Below are 17,338 nucleotides of genomic sequence, written 5' to 3' on the forward strand. Positions count from 1 at the left end.
TAAGATCTTAATATCTGGAGATTCTTACAGAGGCCAGGCTAGAGAGCAGAGAGATTACTTTTCAGAGAAGTTGTACACCTACACCCAGGCCCATGGGCCCTTTAGGAAAGCAAGTGGCCCTAGAGTAGAAAGGGAGTTAAGAACAATTGATAACCTCTATTGATTCTTATTGCTGTGTATAAATTCCAAAGGGTTTTGTGTTGGTGAACTATCTCTGAATATACCTGCTAGCAGGATATATACTGAAATTTCCAGCATTATCCCTGTATCCTCACTGTATCCTTACTGAGGCATAATCAGAACATGAGCAGAAAACCAAAAGGCTGAATTTTGTCATGGCCAAAATGTGAAGTTGGAGGGAAGAAACCAGTTAATTCTGTTTCTATATTTGGGGGCTCTTGGCTAGTTACTCTACTTCACAAATGGACCCATTTCCCCAACTCATTAGATACATCTCTGCTGATATTTTAGGGAATCTACAATGGAAGAACACAAGGAAGATCAACTAGATGATAAGTAAGTAATCATGATTAGGTAAAGCCACATCCAAGGGCCAAGGTATGAAGCAGGTCTGCTGTAGATGTCTTCCTTCATCTTCTAGTCTCCCTCTCTCTCTCCATCTACTATCTATCCCTCCCCCATTGCACTCCACCTCAAGCCCTTCATGCCCTCCTGAAGTGATAGCTATTATAAAGTCTTCTTTTCCAAAATCATCCCTCATCCTTACTCAAAAGTCTGCCTCACTAACTTATTTATGGTTAATCATTTGAAAAGCAAACTAATTAATGATACAAGAAAAAGAAAAGTTTATTGAGAGCTTCCATGTGCCAGGTACCCTTTCTAGATGACTCTAGTGTTACCCTTATTTTATTCAAATTTACTTCAAAAGGAGTTTTGAATTCTTGAAAGTGAATGCCTGGACCATATCTGTGTGCTCAATGAAGTGACTCTCAAGATAGACACTCAAGCTTTGTAGCAGGCACTGTAAGAGAAGTTTTGAGATGGGAGGAGGAAGGGAAAGACTGAAGCCCTATCTGCTGGTGGAAATCTCTTGTGGCTTTGCATAAAGCTGGGCTCAATCATAAGGAATGTGCCAGCTACCTGGATAAAAGTACTCAATAAAAGTGTATTGCATGAGTAGATTTTGTGAACAGCTTGTCTTAGAAACCAATGCAGGACACTATTTAAGGAAGCAAGACTTCTGGAATCAGAGTGGAGGTGCACTAGTATATTGAGCACTTTGGCTGAGAAAGCCTGAGAAAAACCTCTCTTGCTGACCAAGTTGAGAATTATTGAAACAAATTGTAGAGCATGATTAAGAAATATAATTTCCTAAGAATGAAAAAGGACAGATGTGCTTCCAGAAACAGCCAGGTTAATGAATTACGTGCCTTCTAGATATCCCATTTAGTCCAAAGATTACTGATCTTAAGATAACTGGCCCTTGTTCAATTTGGGGACTGAGTCTACAGGTCAGAGGAAGTGGAAATCTTAAGACTGGCCCAGTCAAAGAGGAACATTAACAGTTTGAATATGAACCTTGAAAGGGATATGCAGAGAATTGATGAAGCAAATCAGGACCTTCTTCTCAAAATCCACAAGAAAGAAGATGAGATTCAGAGGTGAGTGTTGGGGTACCATGAGGGAAGTTCTCCATCCAGAGGATGGGGTAGAAGAGAAGAGACAACACTAAATTTTCCTGTTTGTTCTAGAGACCTAAATCTTGTACAGCAAAGTTTCTTCTTCATTCTCTGGCATTTCTCTGTGGCTCAAACTCTGAAATACAGCAAGTTTTAAAGAGATTCCTAAAAAAATTGGGTGATACTTACCTGAGCTGAAAGAACATTGGGGTGTTTGACTTGGGAATCAGAGGAATCTTACTTTTCCTGACTTGAAAGTGATTCTGAGTCTAAGGATCCAGGAAAGAATGGTTTCCAACTTGAGATTCGTGTTTATTGTCACTGAGGTTCCCTTGAAACTGATATTTGTGTTTTATCGGTTCTGAAACTGCCAGATCCTCAGAGTGTGTGCTTGCGTCATCTAGGCTGGAAAATGAGATCACTCAGACCAGAGACCTGGCAGAGGGTGAGGAGTGGGGGAAGGAGAACCGCACCACGATGGAAAGGGAAAGAGCCTTGCAGGCGCTAGAAGAAGAAACAGCCAGACTGGTAAGCAAGAAGCTAGGAAGAGCTGTATGATAGGTTTTATTCATCATCCTGTCTCTCATCAACTATCAGATAAGCTAGTCTCTCCTTTTTACATACAACTAGTAGTCAACTCAAAAGTCATGGCAAGGGCTTCCCTGGTGGCGCAGTGGTTGAGAGTCCGCCTGCCGGTGCAGGGGACACGGGTTCGTGCCCTGGTCCGGGAAGATCCCACATGCCGCGGAGTGGCTGGGCCCGTGAGCCATGGCCACTGAGCCTGCGCGTCCGGAGCCTGTGCTCCGCAGCGGGAGAGGCCACAACAGTGAGAGGCCCGCGTACCGCAAAAAAAAAAAAAAAAAAAAAAAAAAAAGTCATGGCAGGATGTGTCCATGCATGGAAAGGGATGTGTGGAGGGTAGGGTTTCTTTGGTAATATTTAGTATTGGGAAGCCCTGCGTGTGGGCATCTCTATCCCTGTTAAGTTGGTGTGTATGTATTGAGATCAAACCACAGGTTCTTTACCTGACCTTATGCAATAAGGTAGAGTTCCTGCAGGAAATGATCACTGGAGCGAAATGGAGAACAATCAACTAAATAAAGACAGAAGATGGTATGCAGATGCACACTTACACTCTGCTTCTTTCTCTCAACAGGAAAGGAAGAATGAGACTCTGGTCCACAGTATAGCAGAACTTGAAAGAAAGGTGGGATGGGGCTCTTGTGTTCCCCAGTGTTCCCACAGCATCCCCAGGCACCAAAGAGGCAAGGGAGCAAAAGTGGTCATAGGGGATCCCACATGTCAGAGAGGCCTGTGCTGGGGTGGATACTACTCTCCTGAGGCTGAGCTTCATGACCTAAATAAATGCCATGGATCTTCCCTGCAAGTATCAGATGGACGGAGGGAGTGGGTTATTCAGGGTACTCAGTGATCCCACAGGTTCCTTCATTCTATTACAAGAAAAGGGATTCCAGTAGACACTCTGTTAAAGTGATTGGCTGGCAGCTCTGTAATGAGAGTTAATTTTACTTGCAACAGAGACTTAAAAATACTTAATTCCTAAGGATTCCCTCTTCCTTGTCTAGGCATTCCCTCTACCTCAACTCCTGCTCAGAATACAGTGGGCTTCCTATGATACCCTACTTTCTGACCCATTCCTGAATAACCCAGCATGGATGAGGGGTTCAGAAAAGTACCCCTGCCTTGAGCAGGCTCCAGCTTTGGTGGCCAAGACTAGCGAGAAGAAGTTAGAGGTAGAATAAAGATGTTTCCAAGAGCACCAAGTATCCACCAAAGGACCACCTCCTGGCAGCTTTTATCAAGACCAAATTACCAGCCCACACACACACCAGAGAATGTCTTTGTTTTCTTTCTTTTTTTTTTTATTTGATGTATTTTTTATTTGCAATGTATTTTTTTATTTGAAACTGTAGCTTACAAGGAAATCTCAAAAGGCAACTAAGTGTGAACAAGGCAATCTAAAGGGAACCCCAGAAGAGTCAAAGGTAAATGGAAAAGCAATCTTGAATGTGTTTGGAATATATGAACAGGAAACAAGCTTTCAAGTGGAAACAACTGTCAAAGTTGGGATAAATTCTTTGTAGTTTTACCCATGTCAGGCATAAGCCTGGGCCACTGAGTACTGACATTTCCTCTGCTCTTAGTAAGGAATTTTACTCTGAAGCCATATATTTTGTTCTTTCTTCCATGAGGAAGAGCAGAACACAAATGCATATATAACACTGGAGGCAGTTGAAGTCCCTAATTTAAATCCTGTCCCCATTACTTAGTGTGGTATATGAAGGGCAATTTAATCAGTCCCTCCCAGCCTCTGTTTGAAATTTGAGTGAAATTGTGTATATAAAGTATTCTTTCCTTTTTTTGGAGAGCTAAAACCTGAAGTCACATAATTTTAAAGTGACTATTTAAGAGAGTGGCTAAGGCATATGTATGAATTCATAGAGGCAGAGCTAGGATCTGTAACTCTACTGCATGCTAGGCAACTTACACATCCTGTCATGGAATCCAATCTAGAAAAGAAATCATTAAGTTGGTCATTCAAGTATCTAGTGAGTTCTGCATGCTAAGTGCATCAGACAGTGCTTAGCATTTCTCTAATTGTGTTCCAGAGCTAAGAACCTGGACACAACCACAACACATCCGATCAAAGATGCAAGAAGAATTAGAGACTTACTTTTTTTATTTAGAGAGCAGGTAAAATTCTAACTTGATACTTTCTGTAGAATTGCATCTTTATCCTTGCCTTAATTTTTCTTTAGCTTATTAAGCCCACACTTAAGCCCATACTGTGTATATGAAGCCTATGAAGATATGGACACACTGAAAATAGAAATATAAAAAGAAAGAATAGAGAATCACTCTCCTATCTTCTCTTGGCCAAATTAGTGTTGATGGCCACAAAAAAAAAAAAAAAAAGAAGAAGAAGAAGAAGAAGTTTAAGGCCACCAAGTAAGCTTGCTTAGTCATGTACATCCAGGAAATTTACCTGGAAAGAAAGAAATCTGGATCCTGTGTGTACATCAGGAAGAAAGTAAAGTTAACACTAGAAAGGATTATGAAGCCCCATGACTATTCTTACCATATAACTGCAGCAGTCAGAGACTGATTTTCTTCCTTCTCCTGCCCAAAACAAGTTTTCCTGACAGTAAGGCCACCAGAATCTAGTGGGGACACTTTAATGCTGGCTATGTCAGGTGAGCTGAGCTGACAGACTACAGAGTTCCAGGTGTTGTCAGAACAATGGCCATTATTTTCCTAGCAGCAACCAGCCCAGCCCTAAAGACTTCTAGAGTATTATTAACCCTCTTAATCACTCCCTTTTGCCCACCTCTTTTGTAGAATTCTTAGGCGATATCTCTAATTCTATGAAATATACAGCATCTCCTTTGCTTCTGTTCCCCTTGCATGCTGGTGATTAGTTCAGTAGTTTAATGGGATGACTGCTTCAACTCCTTGTGACTCAGGCCAGTGTCTTGAAAATACAGCCTTTAGCACATTTTTCTTTCTGGCCCTGGTTGTAACTGACTGGAGGGGAAAGGAACTGTTAGAAGCATCCAGATGTAAAATAATGATCCCTAGATGAAAGTGGGAACAACAGAGCTGAAAGGGAAGGAAGGGAAAATAGTTATATCTGCTCTTCCTACAGAATATAACCCAAATGCATCCATTCTTCCCTATCTACTACTACTAATAGTACTACCCTCTTGCAAGCCACCATACCCCTCACCTGGATGCTGAAGTAGCCTCCTAACAAGTCTTCCTGCTTCAACTCTTACTCCTAAACAATCTCACTTTCCACATATTGAAAAGTCTCTTATTTAAAAACACAGGTCAGATTGTGTCTTTACCACTTGAAGCTCTCTCCTGGCCTTTTACTACAATTAGAATAAAGAAGCAAACTTTGGGGACTTCCCTGGTGGCGCACTGGTTAAGAATCGCCTGCCAATGCAGGGGACACAGTATCGAACTCTGGTCCGGGAAGATCCCACATGCCACGGAGCAACTAAGCCCACGTGCCACAACTACTGAGCCTGCGCTCTAGAGCCTACAAGCCACAGCTACTGAAGCCCACGTGCCTAGAGCCTGTGCTCCACAGCAAGAAAAGCCACTGCAATGAGAAGCCCGCACACCACAACAAAGAGTAGCCCCCGCTCACCACAACTAGAGAAAGCCCGCGTGCAGCAACAAAGGCCCAACGCAGCCATACATACATACATACATACATAAATAAATAAAAGAACCAAATTTTTTTAGAAGCTATAAGGCCCTACGTATGTAACCTCATCAGTGGCTACCTTTCCCCACCTTACCAGTATCCCCTGTGCTTCAGCCACATAACTTCTTCATACATACCAAAGTTCACAGTCTTGGCCCTTGTTGTAACCTCTGCATGGGACATATTTCCTCCAGATCTCCATTTGACTAATATTTATCTTTCAGATTTCAGCTCAAGTATCATCAGAGAGGCCTTCGCCAACCACCTATATTAGCTCTTATGCCATCACTCACTCTCACTCTCAGCACATTACTCAGCTTTTATTTCTTTCACAGCACTTATCATGTTGACTCATCTGTTATGTCCCCCAACTAGAATGTCAGCTCTGTGAGGCAGAAAGCCTATCAATTCCATTCATCACTGTATCCTCAGTACTCCCCCTGCCCTTTCCCTGTCACTCCAGTATAGTGGCCGATATAGAAGAGGCTTTCATCAAGTATTCAAGGAAGGAAGAGAGGAAAGAAGAAATACAGGGAGAAAGAAAGGAGTGAGCCATGAATATATAAAAGCAAAAGCGACAGTGAATTTTTCAAAGTTGATGTTTTTCTAAGAGAAATAGCTAAGGAAGAAGGAAGCTAAGAATTGAAGTTTAAGGGCAAACAAAGCACTGATGAATACTCAGTGGTCAAGAGTGCAGGCTCACCAGGCAGCTGCAAGGACAGTTTGACTGTCCTCCATCAAAAAGATATCTGAAATGGTGCCCAATGCACTTCAACCACCTGTGAGATAACCTTTGCTATAGCATTTCAGAATGGAATCCTGTTTTTGCCTTGCTGAGTTACCAGCCTCCTTCCTTGTCTATAGGTTAAGTTACAACAGCTGGAAGCCTCCTGTGCAGACCAAGAGAAGGAACTGGCCAAGGTAACCACAGTAACTTCAATGTTACTCCTCCCAAAGGAAGGGATACTCCATTCTTGGTCAGACGATCTAATGCATTCCTCAAATGATTGAGTTATAATAAGGTTCTAGATCCCAAACCATTATGGGATCAGGAGGGTATGAAGGAAAGGAAGATGACTATAGTCTCCTAAGTTACCTTTTATTTAATATTTTTTATAGGATACACTTCATGATCTATATCTTCCACAAATTAGTATCTATTCTTCTCCCAACTGTCCCCAAATAATCCCCAAGGGACTATAAAATATAGCTTGTTAACCCTCAAAAAAATTAGTTTATATGTACAAAAAAACATATTTAGAACAATTAGAAGGCCACATTTAGGGTCTGGTACACAGGAGGAAACAAGTATACTATTGTTCTTACAGCAATTCACTGAGAAAATTTAAGACTAATAAATTTTAGTCTCCCCAGGTAATAGAAGACTATGCACTTTTGGCCCAGCTCTGTGAAGATCAGGCCCTCTGCATAAAGGTACAGCCCCTCAGTAAAGGGACAGCAAAGGGTTTGTTCAGGTACAGGGTGAAATGGAACCAGGTTTTTCAGAGCATACTGTCTGGAACAATTTTAACTCTTCAAGGTGTCATTCCAGAGGGACTTTAGGGTCTATGACACTCCACCACCAATATCATTCTGTTACCTCCCTGGTCTCCCAGCCTCTGTGCCCTTAACTTAATAATGAACACTTTTCCTGTTTATAATCCCAATTACCCCCAGAGACCTGTCCAATGGTGAAATATAGTGAGAAATCAGTAGTGGTGGGGTGGAGGCTAGGAAGGAGAAAAAGTGGCAGTGGGAATACCAAACATTTATGTGACAATGTAATAATGCATGTTTATTATGATTAGGAAAAGCACAGGGCTTTAATTAGTAACCGCGCTTTCTTTTATTTCTCTTTGAAGAAGTACCGGGAAACTTTGAAGAAAATAGAAGAAGAACTAGAGAATCAGTTCCTCGAGAGAGAAGTGTAAGCTTTGGCAAACAAAGGAACATCCTGGTTTTAGTGGTAACTCCATCTCAGCCTGGGTCAGAGCAAACATCTCTCTAATTCCAGTTTGGAATTATGAGGCCCCCAACACCACATATCTTTCCCCTCTGTAGTAATCAGGTCGACTCCCACTGAACCACACCAACTTTAAAACGCAGGTCCTTCTCCCATCCTTCTTCAAAGACTGTAGAAACACATCTCCCTTCATAGCTTTATCACGTTACCAATTATTTGGGTTTATATTAAGGGTAGGAACATGTGCTTTAAAAAGGGTTAGTGGTCAGGCACCTTGATAAGTAGAACATTCATATTAAACGTAAATAAAAGCTTCCTTCCCCAAAAAAATACCCCTTGAGTTTGTCAAAAGAGTTTAAATGATGAGAAACTAAACCAAAAACCTCACTTCCATTTCTTGACCCTCTTTAGATGTTAAATCTTAATTCAGTCAAGAAGTATCTCTATATATAAATATTTTGGAACCTTGTGGTGAAGAGAAAGAGACCCAAACTGCATAAAGCCTCTAAATAGGCAGGTACACACCGTGGCCTTGTGTCCAAGACACTAGGACTTGGAGGTCCTCGCCCCTAAAGGATACCTTCAAGTCTCCCAAAATCCTTCCTGAGTACTAGGTATGGCTTGACTGCTAAGCTAAGTTTCTAGAACAAGGCTATTCAACAGAAATTTCTATACTATCTATTAAGTATCCACTTGGCCACTTACTGAGTACTTGAAGAACAGGTAGTATGACTGAGGAACTTATTTTTTATTTTAATTAATTTAAATTTAAATAGCTACATGTAGCAACTGGCTATAATAGAATTAGAATATAAGACTGTTTTTAAACAACCATCATATAGTATGAATCTTTGAGGGCACTTTATCCAATCTCTATCTTGGTTCTTTTCCCCCTAGGTCAAAAGCCATAAGCATGAACTCAGCAAGCAAAGAGTGTAATGGCCAAAATAACAAGGTAAGCACCTACTCCATCTTCAGCTTCTTCACCTTTCAAAGGAGTTTCCAAAATCACTATAAGCCACCAAACATCTAGCAATCTTCCCATGTGGATTTTCCAAGAACAGTACCAGATATAATTCCAAAGCATTTCAACCCTAAACAAATAAAGAGGATGCTAAGGAACAGCTGTCTTCCCTCTTACAGCTGTGCAAATGATGTGTTCTCAAAGAAACCAGCCCAAGACCAAAGAAAGTTTAGAATAGAAGCGAGAAGGAACATTAACTGAGGGTGCACTCTGTGGAGAGAAGGCCAGTACATGACACATACACCACTCCTCTATCTCCTGTAATCACAGCACTCTTTCCTGATGATCCCAGCATGGTCCAGAATCTTTTACTACACAGAACACCAAGGGCATCTATCACCATCTAATCAGAGTTGGCCTATGAGTTAAAACATAGGAAGCAGTTGCTTCTTTATGATACAGCTTCAGTGTCTATTCATCTTTAACATCATGATGTCACCAGCACATATGCAAAGGTCTGAAGGAAACAGACTTGGATGTAGAGCACCAGGCCTCTTAGCCTGCTTGGTGTCTTGTGGAAGCAAGTACATAGATAAAGTTTATTGGACTTTAATTGTAATTTATATTTCCTTTAGAGCCAAAGTGGACATTCAGCAGAAATTTTATGTTGTTGAGATATATGGTCTTTACAATCTCAGAAAAGAGAAGTCATCTCTTCCTTAAAAGCAAATATCAACATTTGACTATTACCCTTGAGGTGCTCCAGATGTCTGAATATGTTAGACCATTTCCACAGTGACTACAGTTCCCACTGTCCTGAACAGGTTATTCTGGTCCCAAGCTTATGTATTCCACTCAGCAAGCAAAACTCCTGAAATTAACTGAAGTCCACCTCTCTAGAACCAAGCTTGGCATGCTACCTGATGTGTCCCACCATCTATTCCCGGTGACTTATTAAAGTATTCCTTCTGACCAGCTATCAGAGAAACAACAGGACTGTCTTCATCAAGATTATCAGAGTCCATGTGATGGTTCAACGACCTATGATGTTTGAGCAATCTCTTTAGAGAGGCTGCCTGAGCAGCTGACCAGCTAGCATGCCACTTAATCTCACTCAAGCTATAGAATCAAATTTGTAACCCAGAAAGCTGCTTTCTAATTCCAATTCTGCAAGCCTCATTTCCACAGTTTTAAAGTGTGATCATAATTCCTCTTCCTTTTTATCTCACAAGGAAGTTTAAAGGAAAATGAAGTAACTGAGAAAATATTTTGGAAGAGGGATGTTACAGAAATCCAGGATATATTCTCATCTTTACATTTTTATAGCTTTCAAAATTTATCTCTTGGAATATGTTTGTGTGGTTTTTATAGCCTGTAAACTTCTCTAAGGGTCACTGGCTAAGTAGAAGGTAAGGGTATAGTTGAGAGAGCCCAAAATGTGAACTGAGAGGACCTGGGTTCCAGGCCTCGTCCTGCCACTTACAAGCTGTATGACCCTACCCTTCTAAGTCTTCATTTATTCCTATCAATATATAAAAAGGTAATGCAGTTTTATATATATATATATATATATACACACACACACACATATACATATATATATACACAGATACATATATACACACACATATATATATGTACATATATTTGGCTTTGAAAATTTCATCTGCTTATGTATATGAAAAAATTTGTAAAATTTTACCTAAAATAACATTTAATTAATGGCTCAGTACTACTTGGCAGTGATAACAGCGTCCAGAAATTGTTTATTTATCACTGCCCTTTCTTTTTCTCCCAGGATAACTCTCTCCAAAAGAAGAAAACAGGATTCTGTAAAACGTAAGTAAATCCCTTTGAGTAAACTTCCCAGAAAACTGGGAGTTCTACTTAGCCATACTAGCAGATAGCAAAGTCTAGACAAGGAGAACATTGTATACACACACACACGCACACACACAGTCAACAAATTTGTTTTATCAATGACTACATTTCTCAGTTCACTGTTATGACTTCCTTGTCCAAAGGCGATGACTAATCTCAGCTTTCCAGTATTAGAAGCCAGTGGCCTAGCAGTAATCAGAAACAGGAATCCTATCACCTAGAAGAGATGTGACAAGTGTCATACTTACCCCCTTTTCCCTTCAACACTTTCAACTAGTTTGATGTGTCTGGTTTCCCAGTAACATCAGTTGATTAGAAATGGGGACTCCAATAAAAAAATTAAAAATTAAAAATAGAAAAACAAAAGAAATTTTTAAAAAATGAAAAGAATAAACAAGGAGGGTTATAAAAAGGAAAGAAAGAACTTCTGCAATATATGATAACACTGAGGCACCTTGAGGACATTATGCTAAGTGAAATAAGCTAGTCACAGAAAGACAAATACTGCATGATTCCACTTATATGAGGTATCTAAAACAGTCAAGTTCATGAATCAAAGTGTGGAATGATGGCTGCCAGGGGGTGGGGGGAGGGGGCACGGGAAGTTACTAATCCATCGGCATAAATCTTTGGTTAAACAAGATGATTAAGTTCTAGAGATCTGCTGTATAACACTGCACCTGTAGTCAATGATAATGTGTTGCACACTTAAAAATTTGTTAGGAAGGTAAATCTCATGTTAAGTGTTCTCATCACAATAAAATAAATTTTTTAAAAAACTTAAAAAAAGAAATGGGGAGATCCTTCTGTGGTTCGTAAGCATGAAGATTGGGTTTTTACACTATTGTGTGAGATGTGCCTCCCTCAAACTTTATCACAATGTCAGCACATTACCCCCTAATGTGAAAAATAAAAATAGGGAGAGAATTTCTAAATGCAAGTATACCACTGCCTCACAGCAGATAAAAGAGAGAGAAAATGATTGGGAAAAGGAGACAGCACCTAACAGTATTCAGCACATAATAATTGCTCAAAAATCTTGTTAAACCAAATAAGAACTCAAGATTCAAACAAATGAGTGGATATTAGTCCTTAGGGAATCATCGTGATAGCAAAGTAAAATTGGTATTGAAGCCCCTCTATTTTTAAGAAAAGGTCAAATTATGTTCAATATAGTATGTTTAAGAAGGCATAGAGAAACATATATTTAAAGTGGTATGAAATGTGATTTAGAAAAAGTCCAATCAAAATGGTTAACATAAAATTACTGGTGCTTAAAGGTCAGCTCCAACTGTCTGGAAAATTTGCTTAAGAGGGATACTCCTTCATACCAGATAAGTGAAGAATTATATATTTCAATATCCTTCAATACATGTTCCCAGAACAACTAGCAGAATCTTCCCTAGAACTCCTAGGCCACCTTCACCTATAATTCAACACCAGCACCCAGCATGGAATTGCCCATGTTCCTGGGATAAGAGCTATCTGCCATAAAGAGAGTTAGTAAGCCCAGCAAGTCTAGCTCATCACATCAAACTACAAATGTCTTTCCTCTTGCTCTGATCCAGCATCCTTGGAGCACTGGTATACCGTGCGCTGATAAGAAATTAGAAAGCTAGGTTATTCCTAATATCGTCCCTGGGCACGTCATCCCAGACCCTTCTCATGAATACTGTATCCAGCTTCAAGAAGAGTGGTGGGAAGAGGCTTTTAAAAGGCTTTTGATTCTAATTTTGAGCAAGATCCTGTATTAGAATGGATCCTGGCTCTTGTCACCAAGATTAACTCTACAGGAAAACTTAAGAAAACTGGAGGGGAAGGGGCTGATTTTCTTTTTTTGGCGGTACGTGGGCCTCTCACTGTTGTGGCCTCTCCCACTGCGGAGCACAGGCTCCGGACGCACAGGCCCAGCGGCCATGGCTCACGGGCCCAGCTGCTCCACGGCATGTGGGATCTTCCCGGACCGGGGCACAAACCTGTGTCCCCTGCATCAGCTGGCAGACTCCCAACCACTGCACCACCAGGGAAGCCCAAGGGGCTGTTTTTGACTGGTGAGTGGAGTTGGGCCATGAATTTGTCCTGAGGCAGAATGCAGCCCAGCACAACCAGATAAGGGTAACATAGCAAAGGAAACAGTGGAGGTTTGCTCGTGGAAATCATATTAAAACCACAAGGGCAAAATAATTTATCAGTTAAATAAGAAATCAAGACTACCATAAGGAAATTTATAGAAATTTATTAGGAAATATTAAAGGTAATATAAATGAAAGAAGAGAAATACCATGATCATGGATAGGAAGCCTTAATGTCATAAACATATCAATGGTCTCCAAATAATTCATAGAATCAGTTCAATTCCAATCAAACTCCCCAGAAGATTTTTCATGGAATTGAAGAAAATGATACTAAAATATTGTATATGGGAGAGTAAATGGGTCAAAAATAACCTGGGCAATTTTAAAGAAGAGCAAGGAATGAGAAACATGCCCTTTGAGATATCAAGACTCACTGGGAAGCTACAGTAATTATGATAGTGTAGTATCATCAGAGGAATAGGAAAATCAACCAATGGAAAAGAACATGTGCTCAGAAACAGTGCACATATAGAACCCTGATATATGACAGTGATTATATGTCAGAGGGGAAAGAAAGGATTGACTGTTCAGTAAATATGGTGGGGAAAAAACAGTTATCCAGATGAGAAAGAAATAAGATTGAATTACTACTATACAGTATAACAAAAAAGCAAGCCCAGATGTGTTAAAGACTTAAATACCAATTAAAAAAAAACCTATAAAACTCAGTATTAGTTATCTATTGCCACATAACAAATTACCCCAAAATTTAGTGGCTACAAACAACAAACATTTATCAACTCACACTTTCTGTGCGTCATAAATCTGTGAGCTACTTAGCTGGGTGGTTCTAGCTCATGGTCTGTTACGAGGTTGCTGTTAAGATGTTGGCTGAAGTTACAGTCATTAGAAGGCTGGGCTGAGGCTAAAGGATCTATGTCCAAAGGAGCTTACTCACACAGCTGGTTGCTGGCAGGAGGTCTCAGTTCTTCATCAGATGGAGCTCTCCACCAGGCTACTTGTGTGTGTCCTTATAACCTGACAGCTGGCTTTCTCCTGGGAGTAAGGAGGAAGCCACAGTGCTTTTAGTACATAGTATAGGAAATCACACACTGTCATTTCCATGATACGTTATTCTTTAGAAGCAATTCATTAAGTCTATTGCACACTCCAGTGGAGAAGAATCTCTCTAAGGAAGGAATACCAAAGAATTTGTGGACATATTTTTAAACTACCATAAACTCTTAATACAAAATAGTATCTTTTAGGCCTTGGGGTAGGGAATGATTTTTCAAACAAGATACAAAAAGCAGTGATTCTAACTAAAGGAAATGTTGATAAATTAGACTTTATTAAAAATAACTTTAGGGACTTCCCTGGTGGCACAGTGGTTAAGAATCTGCCTGCCAATGCAGGGGACACGGGTTCGATCCCTGGTCCAGGAAGATCCCACATGCCGCAGAGCAACTAAGCCTGTGCACCACAACTACTGAGCCTACGCTCTAGAGCCTGTGAGGCACAACTACTGAAGCCCGTGAGCCTAGAGCCTGGGCACCTCAATGAGAGAAGCCACCACAATGAGAAGCCCATGCACCTCAACGCAGAGTAGCCCACACTCGCTGCAACTAGCGAAAGCCTGGGCGCAGCAACAAAGACCCAGTGCAGCCAAAAATAAATAAATAAAATGCACATTAAAAAGTAAATAAATTTTGTTCTTTAACACCTCAGAGCAAGTGAAAGTTATAAAGTAGAGGGCAGATATTCAAAATATACACAATGGAAAAGGATTAATATCAAGAACATATAAAGAATTCCTACAAATTAATAAGAAAAGCCCAAACAACATAGTAAATAAATGGGCAAGAGGAAACACATAAGACGAATAAACCTATGAACAGATAGATGTTCAGCACCATCGTTCATCAAGGAAATGCAAGCCAAGACCATAATGAGATATTACTTTATACCCATCTGATTGACAAAAGTTTCAAAATCTGATAACATCAAATGTTGGAGAGGATGTGGATCCACAGAAACATAAACCCTGCTGGTGGAGTATAAATTGGTGCAACTGGGGCTTCCCTGGTGGCGCAGTGGTTGAGAGTCCGCCTGCCGATGCAGGGGACACGGGTTCGTGCCCTGGTCTGGGAAGATTCCACATGCCGCGGAGTGGCTGGGCCCGTGAGCCATGGCCGCTAAGCCTGCGTGTCCGGAGCCTGTGCTCCGCAACGGGAGAGGCCACAACAGTGAGAGGCCCACGTACCGCAAAAATAAATAAATAAAAATAAATAAATAAATTGGTGCAACTACTTTTGAAAACAATTTTCCAAAATAAAAATAAAAAACAAAACAAGATAATTTCACATAGTGATAAATGCTGAAAGAAAATTAAACATGGTGATGGGAGAGAGAGTAGCTGGCAGGCCAGCATATGGGAAGAGGCTACCTTTGTAAGGGGTTGTTAAGAGTAGAGACATTTGAATATCAAGGAGTCAGACATGCATTTAGATTATGACTATTTTGTTCCAGGTTTTCTAACCTCTAGTTAACAGTTTCTTGGCTTTCTTTTTCCAGGATTTTTCTATATTTCTTTTTCACCACCCTGTTTTTCATCAGACTGCTGGGCTACTTGTTGTTCCACATAAGTTTTATAAATCCAGATCTCTTTGTCAATATACTGCCCAAGATACTGAGCAGGAACATCTTGTGGAAGCTAAGATGCTTTCTCTTTCCATCTCTCATGCTTGAGACAGAGGACATGTTACCCCACTGATCCCCAAGAAACATCCTGGAGCAAAAGAAGGCAAGTGGTATCTGAATCCGTAGACTAAGAGATGGTGGAACTTGTGAAGGAAAGAGGTTTTCTTCAGTTATTTCCTTGAGGTTTTCCTACTTGATTACCATTCCTCCTCACACAGTCTTTCCAAGATTAACTTTGCCCGGTAAAGAGCTCTGTCAATGGATTTCTGTGGCTATATGGATAAGCTAAATAGTACCAATAGTAAACAAAGTAGACTATTTTTGGAATAATATCATAAATGCTGAGCAAAATTAGAGCTGATCAATTCTTCTAGTGAATCTTAAAAATCTAAGACACAGGATCCCTGCAAAGCAGAAGACTGCTCATTACTTACATTAGAACTATTTCGTTGTAAGTTGCCTTAGTTTAAGCTAATTTATAAATTTATAGCACACAAAAAAGTATTGCCTCATGGAACTAAAAATCTGGGGCTTCAGGCATGGCTGGATCCAGAAGCCTCAGTGTAATGTCACTGGAGTTTCATCTCTCTCTTCTCATCTCATTGGATGGGCATTTTCCTTTTAGTGGGAAGATGCTGCCAACAGCCTAAGACTCATACTACCAGATTAGCATCCTTAGCAGAATGAGTCTTTTCTAATAGCTCCAGCAGGAAATTTCAGATAAACTGACTTAGTTGTGGTCAACTGTCTACCCCATCCCACAATCAATGTGGCCAAAGGGATGGGAATACTCTGATTAGTCAAGCATGAATCCATGAACCATATGTCCAAACTCTTGTAAGGGGAAGGGGAGGTAAGGGGACAAGAAAGAGATAAGGGAGTCAGCCCCATGTAAACTATATGGAATGTGTTTCCCAAAGGAAAGGGGGCACTCAATTCCCAGAGAAGGGGAAAGAGATACTGGACTGGCAAAAGCTGACATTCACTTAATCACTAGTTTTAGCCATACATATAAATATCTGACTTGGGCAATTAAAACTCAAAGCTGTAGCTCACTTCATATATCTTCTTACCAGTAAAAACTATAGCTTCTCAAGATCATAAATCGAGATCAACTACTGCAAAGAGCTCAATATAAACAACCAGGTCTCTAGGGCTAAAGTAAGCAAGGATTCTAAAGTAAATAGCACATGACATATAAACTGCTTCACAAACTTGGCGTAACCTAAATACGGTCAAACCTCCTATTTTTCCAATTAATTGCTGTACCATCCATGTGCCTTATTAACAGGATATACTCAAACTACCTCTTGAACTTTCCCACCCTCCTAAATGATCAGGACCCTTAACAGAAGAGCACAAAGGGGTCATTCTGGCTTCCACACTAGCAGGGAATTAACTTTAACTCTTTGGTTCACTGTCATTTCTTCTTGGGGCCACATGATGTCACTGTTGAAAACTGGTCCTACACAGGTTGATTAAATAATTAATTATCCAAATTGAGACATATCTGATAATAGGAAAGGACACAATTAATTATGTCAGGACAAGAGAAACTAGACAGGACTGTTTCAGCAAACCAGGATGTATTGCCATATATATATACATATCTATCTATCTATCTATCTATATATACATATATATATAAAAAATCCAAGATCTCGTTGACATGGTGTATTTTGCTGAGGCTGCTACGTCTCATTCTTCACTGTTAAGGGTGTCCATGCTCAGGACCCTAGCGCCACAGCTGAAGCTGCACCTCTCCTTCCTTTCACATACCCAGATGTATGTTCCAAGGTCAAGTTCCTACAGGATTAAGATTGACTCCAGTTTCTGCCACCATCACCCTTGCCTCCGCAAGAAGCCCTGCAGTCTGGG

At 40.4% G+C, this 17,338-nt stretch overlaps 1 protein-coding gene and 1 non-coding gene across 2 annotated transcripts; both read left to right on the plus strand.

The window, feature by feature from the left end:
• The first annotated feature begins 481 nt into the window (after positions 1–481).
• Positions 482–15,533, plus strand: TMCO5A (transmembrane and coiled-coil domains 5A). Its single transcript, XM_027083640.1, has 11 exons — positions 482–516; positions 1,473–1,622; positions 2,045–2,168; positions 2,797–2,847; positions 3,575–3,646; positions 6,742–6,798; positions 7,252–7,311; positions 7,740–7,804; positions 8,738–8,795; positions 10,603–10,643; positions 15,335–15,533. The coding sequence occupies exons 1-11, from the start codon at positions 482–484 to the stop codon at positions 15,531–15,533; spliced, it is 912 nt and encodes a 303-aa protein (XP_026939441.1).
• On the plus strand, positions 11,486–11,593 carry LOC113608168 (small nucleolar RNA U13). The gene has a single exon (XR_003428237.1). It is a non-coding gene; the product is annotated as a small nucleolar RNA U13 (small nucleolar RNA).
• Positions 15,534–17,338: the final 1,805 nt, after the last annotated feature.

The sequence above is a fragment of the Aethalodelphis obliquidens genome, unplaced genomic scaffold (assembly GCF_003676395.1).
Source record: "Aethalodelphis obliquidens isolate GAN/ISIS:26980383/991018 unplaced genomic scaffold, ASM367639v1 scaffold51, whole genome shotgun sequence".
Classification (NCBI taxonomy): Eukaryota; Metazoa; Chordata; class Mammalia; order Artiodactyla; family Delphinidae; genus Aethalodelphis; species Aethalodelphis obliquidens.